This window comes from Muntiacus reevesi, chromosome 1 (genome assembly GCF_963930625.1).
Source record: "Muntiacus reevesi chromosome 1, mMunRee1.1, whole genome shotgun sequence".
Lineage (NCBI taxonomy): Eukaryota > Metazoa > Chordata > Mammalia > Artiodactyla > Cervidae > Muntiacus > Muntiacus reevesi.
Window position 1 is genome coordinate 78,939,659 of NC_089249.1, and position 13,801 is coordinate 78,953,459.

The following is a 13,801-nucleotide window of genomic DNA, read 5'->3' on the forward strand; positions in this document are numbered from 1 at the left end:
CCATGGCATTCCTTTCTCTAGCTCATGGATCTCTCCTTGTCTGACCTGTCACTCTCAACTTACTTGTATCTATAGCTTGCCTACTCGGGGTGGGGATTTCTTCCCACATGGCTCTCCACCAGGAGCTTAAGGGCACACCCCTTCCACAGAGGAGATACTCAATAAATAACCTGAAACAGCAGATGTATTATGGGTCTGGTGCCAGGGCGTGGGTACTACCACTTACTGGGAAAAGCTCAAGCTAGAATCTTGGATCCACCGCTTACTAGTTACAGAATGCAGGGAAAATTTCTTAATCCACGTGGGCATCAGTTTTCCTCCCTTGGAGACATGACCATGGGTTTCCCCGGTGGTGCCAGTGATAAAGAACCCGCCTGCCAATGCAGGATACATAAGAGATGTGGGTTCAATCCCTGGATTGGGAAGATCCCCTGGAGAAGGGCATGGCAACCCACTCCAGTATCCTTGCCTGGAAAATCCCATGGACAGAGGAGCCCAGTGGGCTATAGTCCCTGGGGTTGCAAAGAGTCAGACATGACTGATCAGCACAGGCATGATCATTCGGGCACCCAAATCCTGGTGATGATAAGGATCAAATGAGGAAGGAGATGCCAGGCTTAGAGCCTAGTGAGGCATGGCAAGTTCTCAGCATCAGTTCCCTCCACCCTCCAGCCCCGTGAGTGTAGGCTTCACCCTGGAACTGTTTCCGCTGGTGCCTGGACAGTCCTACATCCAATATGGCAAAGATGCAAGACCCTGGCTCCTTCCCCATGCTGCCCAGCTCCAGGGGTGGCTGAGCCTCCCGCTAAGCATTGAGGGAATTAAGGACCAGGAGAGGAGATGTAGTTGAATGGGAAATTGGATTACACAAGGATTTGTTAAACAGCTTCAGAGGTAATCCTCTTTTCAGAAAATTATGACACCAGGAGTCCATAGGGGAAGAATACAGATATACAAGCTAAGCTACTGGTGATGCCCAGAGGTACAGAGATGAAACAGCAGTCACCAGACACACAGGACTCAGTGAGCCAGGCCAGAACCGACCCACACTTCACGCGGCCCACGTCACTGGGACGAGAGAACCGCGCTTCCCCTGCTTTACATAGGTGTCCGTTACAGAACCCCTGAGTCCAGGCTAGTTGCTCACAGCCACGTTTCTGGTAAGTGGTAGAGGCGCAATTGGGGTCAACTTCTGCCTGACGCCAGCCCACAGCCCTTAACTCTAGGTGCTGTTGCCATGACCCTTTTCTAAGAACGTGAGCTCACCTGTGTGGAGGTGCGCAGCTCGGTCGTAGCAGAACTCCTGGACTCTGTGGATAGAAAAGTCATTATTAATGATTCATGAACCCTGAAGTCCTGACTGATGGAATAAAATTAATCACAATGAATCTTACGCTGAAAACAAGCAACTATCTACCCCTAAAGGACTAGCCATATCAATTCTGATATAATCATACATTGCAATAGTCTTTAAAAATATTTCAGAAAATATAATGTTAAATGAAAAATGTAAGACAAGAAAAAGCCCATATAGTGTGATCCAAAGTTTTGCATGCAGTGTCCTAAGTGGCTTCAGTCATGTCCAACTCTTTGCGACCTCATGGACTGTTGCCTGCCAGGTTCCTCTGACCATGGGATTATCCAGGCAAGAATACTGGAGTGAGTTGCCATTTCTTTCTCCACAGGCATCTTCCTGACCCAGGGATCAAACCCAAGTCTCCTGCGACTCCTGTATTACAGGCAGACTCTTCACCACAGAGGCACCTGGGAAGCCCATGTTATATGATATACCATAATATATATTCTGAATACTCATTGGAAAGACTAAGGATGAAGCTGAAGCTCCAAAAATTTGGACACCTGATGCAGACAGCCAACTCATTGGAAAAGACTGTGATCCTGGGAAAGACTGAGGGCAGAAGGAGAAGAGGGTGACAGAGAATGAGATGGTTGAATGGCATCACCAATTCAATGGACATGATCTTGGGCAAACTTCGAGAGATAGTGAGGGACAGCAAAGTCTGTAATGCTGCAGTTCATGGGGTCGCAAAGAGTCAGACTTGATTTGGCAACAGAACAACAACAACAAATATATATTCATACACAGAAAGAAAAAAAAGGAAGGGTATACAGCACCAGATATAAGCACCATTAACATTTTAATCTCCTTTATGCTCCATTTTGCAATAAAAATATTTATCTAAACAACAGATTCTCTAGGACTTTGCTGGTGGTCCAGTAGCTAAAACTCCACACTCCCAACGCAGGGGGCTCAGGTTCGATCCATGGTCAGGGAACTGGATCTCCTATGCTGCAACTTAAGATCCCACATGCTGCAACTAAGACCCGGCTCAGCCAAATAAATAAATACATTTTTTTAAAATTATGTAGCAATGTCTCCTCTGGTGGCTCAGTGGTAAAAAAAATTATGTAGCAACAGACTCTCGCTGCCTGGCTGGATTTAATATACTGTGCCCGAGAAGGGAGGTGGACTGGGCACCCTCCCGGGCCCCTCCCCTTCCATGGGAACCACGTTACTGCAGAAACCCCCAAGGCTGCAGAAGGGCAAGTATCAAAGCGAGAACGATGACACGAGGCCTGACTCAGCCGCAAACGTGGGCCCGAGGGACCAGGCACTGAATGCTCTGGAGTTTAAAATATTTTCTGTTCAGTTCATCATTTTTCCATCAAGAAATTAAAAATACCACAGAACCAGTTTATACAAAGATGTCGAGCCTCCCTGCGTCGGGATTAGAAAGACTAGCAAGGGGCTGGAGGAGAGGGTGACCCTTCTTCTGCTCAGGATAGAAATTTCCAGAAGGGGCGTGGCTTCCCCAGGAGGGGAAAAACACCACGCGCTAGCAGCACTGGAAGGGACGCAGGAACATGTTCACCCTCCGTGTTGTACAGAGAGCCCAGAGAGGGAAAGCAACTTCTCCAAGGTCACAAAGCAACTTAGCCCCAGATCAACCTTGGATAAATGTCTCTTATTCTTTTGTGTTCTTCCCAACCCAACCAAACAGGGAACAATTAGACTCATAGCAGGGGATGACTGAAAGATTAAGGGAGGGTATGGGGATGCTAGAATGAAAGCTAAAACCAGGAGACAGGGACAACTCTACATAGGAAATATGGTTGACCGTGGATGGTCATTCAGTCCAGTGGTTCTTAAACCCAGACATGTTCAGATTCCTCAGTGGTCTTTTAGGTCCAATCCTTGACCTATAGCCTCAGAATCACCATGGTGAGTTTCAGCCATCGGGGCCTTTAAAAGATCCCTCAAACCCAGAAAGATATTTCAGGAAGAAAAGGAGACCAGTATACTTTTGACCCTCAGCTCTGATCCCCAACATGATATGAGGTCCAGAAAAGGATGTGTAACCTTTAGTGGCTCAGATTTCCAGAGATAAAGTAAGAATTTTCTCTCAAATAACCCAGGAATGTTACCAGAACGAACAAAATTTTTCCAACACATAGTTAAGATTGTCTTATATAATAAGACTTTTTAAAAACCTCCCTAGATGACAATAGTGTTAGTTTCCCAGTTGTGTCCGACTCCATGCGGCCCTATGGACTGTAACCTGCCAGCCTCCTCTCTTCATGGGATTCTCAGGTAAGAATGCTGGAATGGGTTGGCGTTTCCTACTTCAAGATAGATGACAACGGGAACCCCTGCCTCAGACCATTTGTCCCCTGAGATGGAAAGTGTATTGCTATTACTAATAAACATTTCCATTTTACAGAAGAAACTAGGGCTCAGGGGAAAATAAGTTTAATAATAATATTACTAATACTAACTGCATACTAATAAAATATCACTAGTACTTCTACCATTGACCTTGGTGGACGCTCACTCTACTCCAGTTCCAAGTGGTCTTTGCCTACGTGATGTTCATAGTATCTTACAAGGCAGGTACTATTATCACAGGTTTACAGACACAGGCTCAGGAAGGCTATAAAACGTTAGCAACATCAGAGAACACATTTTTTCCGTTTAGACAAGAGTATTTTATATTTCCTAGTGTTTCACTGCAGCGAGCATGTGGAATGAAAGAGGGGAAGGAACTGGCATTCCCTGGCTTCCATATGCCCCTGTGTCCCAGGAAGTAACTGGCATAAGGACAGCAGTGGTGGTAATGAGACCATAATGTCAAATGCTTGACATTTACTGAGGGTTTACTATGTGCCAGGCACCATCTTACCTATAATACTTTACACAAACTAACTAATTTAATTCTCACAACAGTACTCTGAGTATTCTGAGATCGGTATTAGTATGACCCTCACTTTACAGATGGGGAAAATGAGGCACAGGGAGGTTAGAAAGCTTGCCTGAAGTTTTGTAAGAAATAAGTGTTAAAGCTTTCTGACTCCAAGAATAAACTTTTTTCCACTTTATTTTAAAAAAAAATCATCTCTAGATTACACATTTCTCAAATTCAAGGACTGTATCTTACTCATCTTTGTAAACTCACTACTTAACATGAGTCTGCATCTTGCTGAAAAACTGTGTAATTAGTAAAATTTCAATTATGGAAAATCACCCGGGAAAAAAAAAGACTGATACATTAACATCCAACACTGAGTGTGTCCCCGTATTAATATTTCCAGATTGGACGATATACTTTTATATTCATAACAAAGTGAGTGAATGTATGACCACATCCAGTAAGTGAGACTGAGAGAAACTACCTGTGAGTTTTTTCCACGTGAGTTTTTAAAACAAAAGACTTATTTCTGTTAATTTGAAAATGGGTTTGGGTTTGCTTACTTGGGTTTTGGAATAGAGAAATGAGATACGAAAGATGGGAGAGGCCCTCATACCAGATTTGTAGTTTTGGTCAAGGCACTCAACTTCTTTTAGACCTTGTTTCTTTGTTTCTAAGGAAGGGGGTGGCTTCCTTCTTCACAGGTCACCTCAGATCACAGGCTAAAGGACCTAGCACGCGCTCAGCACACAAAAACATCTGTTTAAAACCTGACTGTAAATTCAGAACACAGAACATAAAACATTTTCTAACACAATACTTTTAAATTGTATATCATGACCAGTTAAAATATGGGCTACTAGGCTCCAGGCTTGAACTACAGAGAGGGAACACAGGAGGGGGCCGGGATAAGAAGAGGCCAAAGAAAGAAAAAGGAAGATGAAGGAACGAGGGGAGAGGGACGAACAACAAAGCCATTCATTCACAGAGGGGGGTGGGGTGGAGACACAGGGACCCACAAGCTGAGCGGCGCGCCAGGCAGCGCCTCCACTCTGAACTACACACCCTCCCTCACAACCTATAAGCCACCAACCAGAAAGCTCATCACGGTTCCTCCACTCATGCGGGACTTCCCTGGTGGCTCAGACGGTAAAGTGTCTGCCTACAATGTGGGATATCTGGGTTCAATCCCTGGGTCAGGAAGATCTCCTGGAGAAGGAAATGGCAATCCACGCCAGTATTCTTGCCTGGAAAATCCCATGCATGGAGGAGCCTGGTGGGCTACTGCCCATGAGGTCGAAAAGAGTCGGACATGACTGAGCAACTTCACTTTCACTTTTTTCCACTTGTGCAGAAAAACAAATAAGCCAAAAACCTCACACTGAGGAGCTGACAATCTCCTGAGCAGAAATAAATCACCTCTACCCGGGCCCCAGCACCACCCAGGACAGTCTGTGGAGAAGTCTACTAGTCTGAGGCCAAATGAGAAAAAGCAAAGTGGATAGCTACATAGCTTAAGTGTCTTCCTTCTGAGATTAAGCCCTTGTTTCTTTTCTTTTTTTTTTTTTTTTGGCTAAGCCCTTGTTTGATCCTCTTATGAAATGAGTGACGGTCAATGGCAATAGCTACTTTTTACTTGGGCTTCCCTGATGCTTAGATGGTAAAGAATCTGCCTGCAATGCAGGAGACCTGGGTTGGATCCCTGGGTCGGGAAGAGTCCCCTGGAGAAGGGAACGGCAACCCACTCCAGTATTCTTGCCCGGAGAATTCCATGGACAGAGGAGACTGGCAGTCGAACATGACTGAGCAAATAAGCACAGCAGAGCACTTTTTACTTAACCATTTAATTTTAGGTCCTTACTTAGCAAACTGAAAAGCTGGTGACCTTCTTGGGTACCCAAAATTCTCTTTGAAATTTTATAGAAATCCCAGGTAACTTTCAGCTATGCACAGAAATGGAGCAGGTAGGGAGGGTGTGGAAGGAAGTGATGCAGTGGTGGGCCTGGAAAGAAGGTGGATGAAGAGGCAGACATGAGTGCCACAGTGCTGGTCCCACCAGAGGGGAAGAGGCGAGTGAGGGCCAGGCATGAGGGGTGGTGGGCAGGCAGCCAGAGAAGGCCCTCTGCTCCAAGCTCAGGAGTTTGAGCTTCACCTGGAAGTTAAGGGGAGTCATGGCTGTAGACCAGGGAGCAGCATTCAGGCTTGTGATCTAGAAAGATGCCCATAGCAGTGGCGTGGAGGACACCTGATGCTCTCTCACCAGAGACAGAATTCAGTTTCAGGGATCCTTGTAGGAATTCTGTTGAGGGACATCCCTGGGTCCAGTGGCTAAGACTCTGCACTCCCAACGCAAGGGGCCCACATGCTGCAACTAAGACCCAGGCACAGCTAAATAAATAACAAAAAGAATCCTGCCAACACGGGATAAGAACCTGAGCCAAGGGAGAGGGTGGTCTGGCCTGCTACCCTGGGCATGTCCTAGCTCAGAGAGCGGGCTGGATGGTAGCGTCCATTGCCAGACAAAGAACACAGGGAGGTTTGTGGCCCAAGCTCTGGGCAGAGTAGAGACAAGAATCCAGAGCTCAAGGGACAGATGTAGCCTGAAACACAGGTGAATTGCTAGCATCTGGTATATACTTACATGTGCCAGGCTGGGGGTGAACTGCTGTCTAGCTGGTTAGTCCTCTCAACCCAGTGAGGCAGGGGTTTGGTTTGGAAGTTTTGAAGCAGGCATATCATTCCCATCTGAAAACTAAGCAAACCTGGGCACTCCCCAAGGTCCTACCGGGAAGGGGGCAGTGCCAGCAACCAGAGCCCAGTCCGCCCAGCAATGAGCACTGCGCCCAGTGGACACGGCAAGGCCGCACCGTGGAAGGGGCTCGTGGAGTCGCCGTGGAAAACGGCACAACAGCAGAGTCAGGGGATGCCCAGGGAGGGGTGAAGGGGCACGATCTCTTCAGAAACGTGTCCCCAAGTACTCTTTAACCTGCACAACTTCCTCTCGGGGCGTGCCGAGGGGAGGAACGCAGTGAAGTCCCCCAGAATGGGACGACTGGAGGGTTTGAGGTGATCGTATGTGGCTGAAGGGATCAGGCCAGGGAGGCCCATGTGCAGCCCAGCCTCTGGGTCCCCCAAAGGCCATGTGGACGCAAACCTCTAGCACCTCCTCAGCAGTGTGACTCCCAAGAATGGGTCCATGCTGCTCACTACCTGTTACAGGTGGTTCTTAATATTTTCCAGGTGTCGGTGAGCAGGGTGTGAGAGAGAGTTAAAGGGATTCATGAAAGCAAGAAACAACCCTCTTATGCCCAGCGGGCTTTTCCCTAGCATTTTGCCCCAGCTTGCTGTGCAAAGGGTCCACGGGCTTGCTGGATGCCAGCCCTGCCAGTGCTGTCGGAGAGGACAAATGTGAGGAACTCCCAGCCTGCAAAGAGCGGCTGACCATGTCAATGTGTAACCTCTCCTTCCTGGCCGGACATCAGAGTGACATCAGCCCTGACAGGCAGGGACTCCATGATCACTGTGGCAGGTGCTGTTGGCCGTCACCTGGCCTTCCTGGCCAGAGCAGGGACCCCAGAACTGTGTGACTCACTGCCCGGCCCTCCGGCTGGGACCCTCGCTGCCTCGGCAAGACTGTGCAGGCAGGTCTCGGCCTCAAGGGGGCAGCACTCGCCGAAGCCCCGGCTCTTTACTCCCCTCCCCACACCTCTCCCCCTCACCCCCTCTCTCTTCAGGCCCTCCCCCCGCCCCACTCGGCCTCCCACCCACACACCTCTGATCCAGCCGGGCCAAACAGCCCTGCGTTTGCGCACAGTCCATGTCCTCGCACGCGCTGTTCCCGCTGCCTATAATCCCCATTCTCTACTTGGGAAACGCCTACAACACCCTCCAAGACATAACGCAAATGTCACTTCCTCCATGAAGGTCTTCTTGCTCTTTCTAAGCTGCCCGGCGTGTGGTCTGCGCCACAGCCTTATCAATTACAGTGGGATGCCACGCCAGCCCCTCCCCCAGCCCACCCCCGCACATCCTATCACTGGGAAAGCCTTCGCAAAATCCATTTCACATTCCCCTCTACATTCCGATTCAGTGAGTCCAGGACTGCATCCAGGGCGGCAGTTCTAGGATGTCCACAGCCCCGCTCTCTTTATCCCAAGGGCTGTGGGCTCAACAGTTGTGGCCCACAGGCTTAATCGCTCCGCAGCACACGGGACCCTCCGGGGCCAAGAACCAATCAACACTGCACTCAAATTACTAATCCTCCCTACACTCGCAGTACTAGTTATTATCTCTTAAGAAATGTTTTACTCTCGCGGCCGGAAAGGCGGCCGCACCCCTCGCCCGTCACGCACCGCACGTTCGTGGGGAACCTGGTGCTAAACCATTCATAGACGACCTGCTTCTGGGTCGGGGTTTCGTACGTAGCAGAGCAGCTCCCTCGCTGCGATCTATTGAAAGTCAGCCCTCGACCCAAGGGTTTGATTTTAAAATATTAAAAAAAAAAAAGAAAAAAAGAAATGTTTTACTCTCTAAATTCATAAAAACTCTCCAAAGGGGACAAGGCAGGTCACGTCATCTCCATTTTACAGAAGACTGAGGCTCTGAGAGGTAAACTAACGTTACCAAGGTCATACAACCCAATTTCCTGGTCCAATGTACTTCTCTTGGCCTCTGTGTCAGGACCTCCACACCTAGGCAAGGACATCCTACCTGTCTGGGCTTTAGGGATGGAGGCAGGTCTTTGGGGCTAGAAAGCCCATCAATGTAGTATCTAGTGTACTGATAGTCCCAAACAGTCAAATAACTCTAAAACAGATGTGACCTCAGTAAAACATACATAACCTCCCTCTCATTTTCCAGAAGCGCTCCCCAATTTCCAACCTAAATCCCTCTTGCCTAGGAATAATCCAGGTTCTTCTTGCTCTGCCCTCAGTGGAAAGGGGAGCAGCTGGTTTCTCCCTTGGCTATATTCACCACTGGGGTTTTAAAGACCCTCCCCTCAAAACCCACACAGATACAGAATAGGAGCTCAAAGCCTTCAGCTGCTTATGTGAGAAGTGGTCAAAAGAGTTCTGTCTGAGCTTACGTGATCACTGTAGCAACTCACAGAAACACAGGACCTGAGGTTGAACAGTCAAAGACATGTGCCTACCACACCATCCTCCACTGGCCAGAGAATACAACAGTTTAAAGAGGAACAACCACAGATGAGACCAGCTTTGAGGGAAGGTCACCAGACAGGTAAGGAATCCACAAGCCATCCCATTTTAACAGCCTGGGAACAGAAGCACAAGCAAATGCAAGTCCCCTGGAAATTCCAGAAGCATTCAGAGACAGCAGACTAGCAGACTTATCAGGGATTACCCTGGAGACCAAGGCCCAGTGAGACCAGAGTTGGGTTCACATGAGAAAGAATTTTCTACTTGAATAGACAGTTCTCCCAAAAAGATATACAAATAGCCAGTAAACACATGACAAGATCCTCAACACCACTACTTATTATGGAAATGCAAATCTAAACCACAATACCAAAAAAAAATAAAAATGAAAATAAACCACAATACCATTGTGGACACAGTGGGGGGAGGAGAGTGTGGGACAGACAGACAGCAGCATTGACGTATATAGACTACCATTGTAAAATAGATAGCCAGCGGGAAGCAGCTGTGGAGGAAAGGAACTCAGCTCAGTGCTCTGTGATGACCTAAAGGGATGAGATAGGGGTGGGGGTGGGAAGGAGGCTCAAGAGGGAGGGAATATATGCATACTTAGAGCTGATTCACGTTGCTGTTGTACAGCAAAAGCTAGCACAACTTTGTAAAGCAATTATCCTCCAATTAAAAAATAACTCCACAATACCACACCCATAAGGAGAGGTAAGAAAGAAAGAAGTAAAGGAACAGAAGGGAAGAAGAAAGGAAGGAAATACTAAGCGTTGACAAGGATAGAAAAAAATAAAAGCCTGCACATTGCTGATAGGAATGTAGGAATGTACAAAGGTGCAGTCCTTCAAAAAATTACAAATAGAATCACCATATGGTGTAGCAACTATGCATCTGGGTATATATTCCAAAGAACTGAAAGCAGAGATCAAAACATATTTGTTCAGCCATGTTCATAGCAGCATTATTCACGACAGTCAAAAAGTGGAAGCAAGCCATGCCCATCTACGGATGAATGGATAAACAAATTATGGTATATACATACAATGGAATATTATTCAGCCTTAAAAGGGAAGGAAATTCTGACACAGGTTACAACAAGGATGAATCTTGAGAAAGTTATTCTAAGTAATACAAACTAGTCAAAAAAGACAAATACAGTATGATTCCACTTACATGAAGTACTTAGAGCAGTCACACTCATAGAGACAGAAAGTAAAGCAATGGTTGCCAGGCACTGGAGGTAGGGATAAATGGGAAGTTACTATTTAACAAGTATAGGGTTTCAGTTATGCAAGATGGAAAGCGTTCTGGAGCTGGATGGTGGTCAGGGTGGCACAACAATATGAAGTGTTTAATGCCACTGAACCACATGCTTTAAAACGATTAAGTTGTAAGTTATTTGTGTTTTACCACAACATTTAAAAAAAAAAGAAAGAACTTTCTAACAAAACAAGATTTTCTAAAGCTATCTGTGACCATCCAAATTAAATGCTTGGGATAAAAGGTAAACAGGTGCAGCCTGTATTCAGAACATTTCCACCACACAATGTTACAAATGATTCACTCCCCTGGCAAAGGCTCCTAAGGCCATATTAATGTTTGGTATTCAGCATATTTTGGCTCAAAGTATATACAAACCGAAGACAACTATGGACAGGTCAACACAATCTAGCCTAAAGGATGTTCTATTTATTTAAATGACCTTTCTAAGTAGGATAGAGTAGTTAGGCTTCCCTTCTTGTCCAGGTCTCATCAGGAAATAAACTTTTGAGGATAGGGTCCAATAGAAAGCTGCTTCCTGCTCTTGATGGACAGAAGAGGGGACAGCAGCACCTGACTCTGCTTGAGCCTGCACTTGACATTGCCTGCATTCAGCTAAGAAGACACCCTAAGCCCCAAGCCCACTCCTCCGGCTCTCCCAGGACAGGAAGGACAAGGATTACATACTGCAAAGCCAGGGCAGAGGAAAGGCCATCTCATCACATCATCCATTCTGGGGAAAGAAGGCCAGCCTACGTATAGGTCTCCTGGAAGCCAGCGACAGAAGAAAGTGGCAGAAGATAGAAGAAAGGGCTGGATCTGGACAACTTATATCATTTCTGTCCTCTCTTTTTTATCCATACATACTCAATAAAAGTTTTCTTTTCTTCTTTGCTGTGTCATGTGACAAGTGGGATCTTAGTTCCCTGACCAGGGATCAAATCCGAGTCTCCTGTACTCAAAAGTGTGGTGTCTTAACCACTGGACCGCCAGGGAAGTCCCTATTATTTTTTAACTGTCTAGTATTTAAGAACAACTAATTTGGTCCAGTTATACTGCAGGGCTAAAGAGATCTGACACAGAAGCAAACCTGGAAACTATTCTACAGTAAGAACACTGGGAACAGTGGAATGGGCTGCTAATGAGCTCTCCATCTCTGGAAGCGTTTAAGCAGAGGCTGGGCTCCCACTCTTTGGTTTGTAATCAGGGAGATTCCTGCACTGGATGTAGGTCTATTAAATCCTAATATTTCATAGGAAGGAGTGAAAAGATAATGTCTCGTATTATTTTCTTGGGGAAAAAAAACACAGCCATGTTAGTTTGTTGTTCGGAGAGGAGGGGACAGAAGAACTAAAAACAGCTTCCTCTAGCGAGCAGGGTTGAAAATGGGAAGGGGTGGGACAAGAGACACTGGTTATTATTATAAGCCCTTTTCTGCTTCTTTGCCGTGAGCATGTATTAATTTGATAAAAGTTTTAAAAGTTAAATAATTCCCATGGGTTAAAAAAAAAACATTAGTCATGCAGTTGCTAAACAATACATTTTCCAAAAATACTTAATTACATGGGAATACTCATGAAATTTGATATATAAATACATAAACACATATAAATATACCTAGAAAAGGAAAGAAGTATAGTAAAATGTTCTCATTGGTTTTCTCTAGGTGATCAGAATACCGGGAGTAATTATTCTTTGTATTTTCCTGGAATTTTTCACTAATCACAGTAATTACTCACAAACGATCATTATTACCTTTAGCAATTTTTTTCAAGTAAAAAGCATTAGTAACTGTGGTAAATTAAATATAGCTACAAGTTCTTCGCCGTTCTTCCCATCAAGTTGTGGAGTGGATCTCCCCTCTTGAGTCTAGGCCGGTCTGCTGAAAGATGACAGACCTCGGGGAGACCCAAGGGCCCCTCCACCAGCCATCATCGACCATCAGACGTGCTGAACTGAGGCCATCTTGGACAGTGCAGGCCTGATGCAGCTACTTTCTCATTCAGGCCAGACCGGCACGAGAGCTGCCCAGCTGACCATTTTTCAAAATCTTGAGCAGATAAATGGTTGTTGTTGTTGTTTAGCTGCTAAGTCATGTCCAAATCTTTTGCAACCCCATGGCCTGTCCCCTCTCCATGGGATTATCCAGGCAAGAACACTGGAGTGGGTTGCCATTTCCTTCTCCAGGGGATCTTCTCAACCTAGGGATCAAACCTGAATCTCCTGCATCATAGGCAGATTCTTTACCACTGTGCCACGAGGGAAGTTGGACTTGTTACATCCATCCTAAGTTGCTTCAGTCATGTCTAACTTATTTGCAACCCTATGGACTGTAGCCCACCAGGCTCCTCTGTTCATGGAATTTTCCAGGCAAGAATATGGGAGTGGGTGCCATGCCCTCTTCCAGGGAATCTTTCTAACCCAGGGATCGAACTTGTGTCTCTTACATCTCCTGCACTGGCAGGCTGGTTCTTTACCACTAGCACCACTTGGGAAGACTTTTTACACAGCAACAGACAATTGACATAATAACAAAGCTGACACGCTCAGTTATCACATACCTGTCCAAGGGATGCCGGTGACCTCGGGGCTCCACTCACTCCACAAGCCATTGCTAAATTCCTCCTGGGCCCGAAGCTGCACCACATGCCTCATGCCACTCCAGGCATCACGGATGATGCAGTGATACTGGAGATCCTTGATCTGTGGGTGAGAGGCACAGTGGCCTCTGGGGTGGAACCTAAGCGGCTCCTGTTAGCTCCACAGGGGCCTTGGAGTTCTCAGACACCCCCAGTCCTTCAGGTGCTCCCTCATTCAGGCCCAGTGGGCAACTCAGTGGGCTCACAACAGGTGAAGTTGCCCTCGGGGCCAGCAGGAGCAGAAGCTAGGTCACTGCCCCTGCCCCCAGGCACCACAAACCTGCCAGCACACCCTTGACTTGCAGGCAGCCCATTTCTCCCCCCAGGTCACACTCTCGCCCTCAGAAATTGGCCCATAAAGAGGGAATTGGCCTGGCATTATTATTCCCACTTTATAAGTGAGGCAGCCAAGGCTCAGAAAGGTTCCAGGACTTTGGAAAGGCCACGCAGGTAGTGAGTGGCTGACCAGGACCCAAAACTCACTTTTTTCTTTCTAGTACCCATTCTACCACCCCCTGAGTATCTAAGG

General features: G+C 46.8%; 1 protein-coding gene across 3 annotated transcripts in view; it reads right to left on the reverse strand.

The window, feature by feature from the left end:
- Positions 1–13,801, reverse strand: part of IL6R (interleukin 6 receptor) — a 53,677-nt gene that overhangs the window by 14,096 nt on the left and 25,780 nt on the right. For all 3 annotated transcript variants that reach the window (XM_065903375.1, XM_065903368.1, XM_065903384.1), the window contains exons 6-7: positions 13,195–13,336; positions 1,267–1,310 (exon numbers count right to left, since the gene is read on the reverse strand). In XM_065903375.1, the coding sequence (XP_065759447.1) occupies positions 1,267–1,310; positions 13,195–13,336 (186 nt within the window). The remainder of the gene's footprint in view (positions 1–1,266; positions 1,311–13,194; positions 13,337–13,801) is intronic.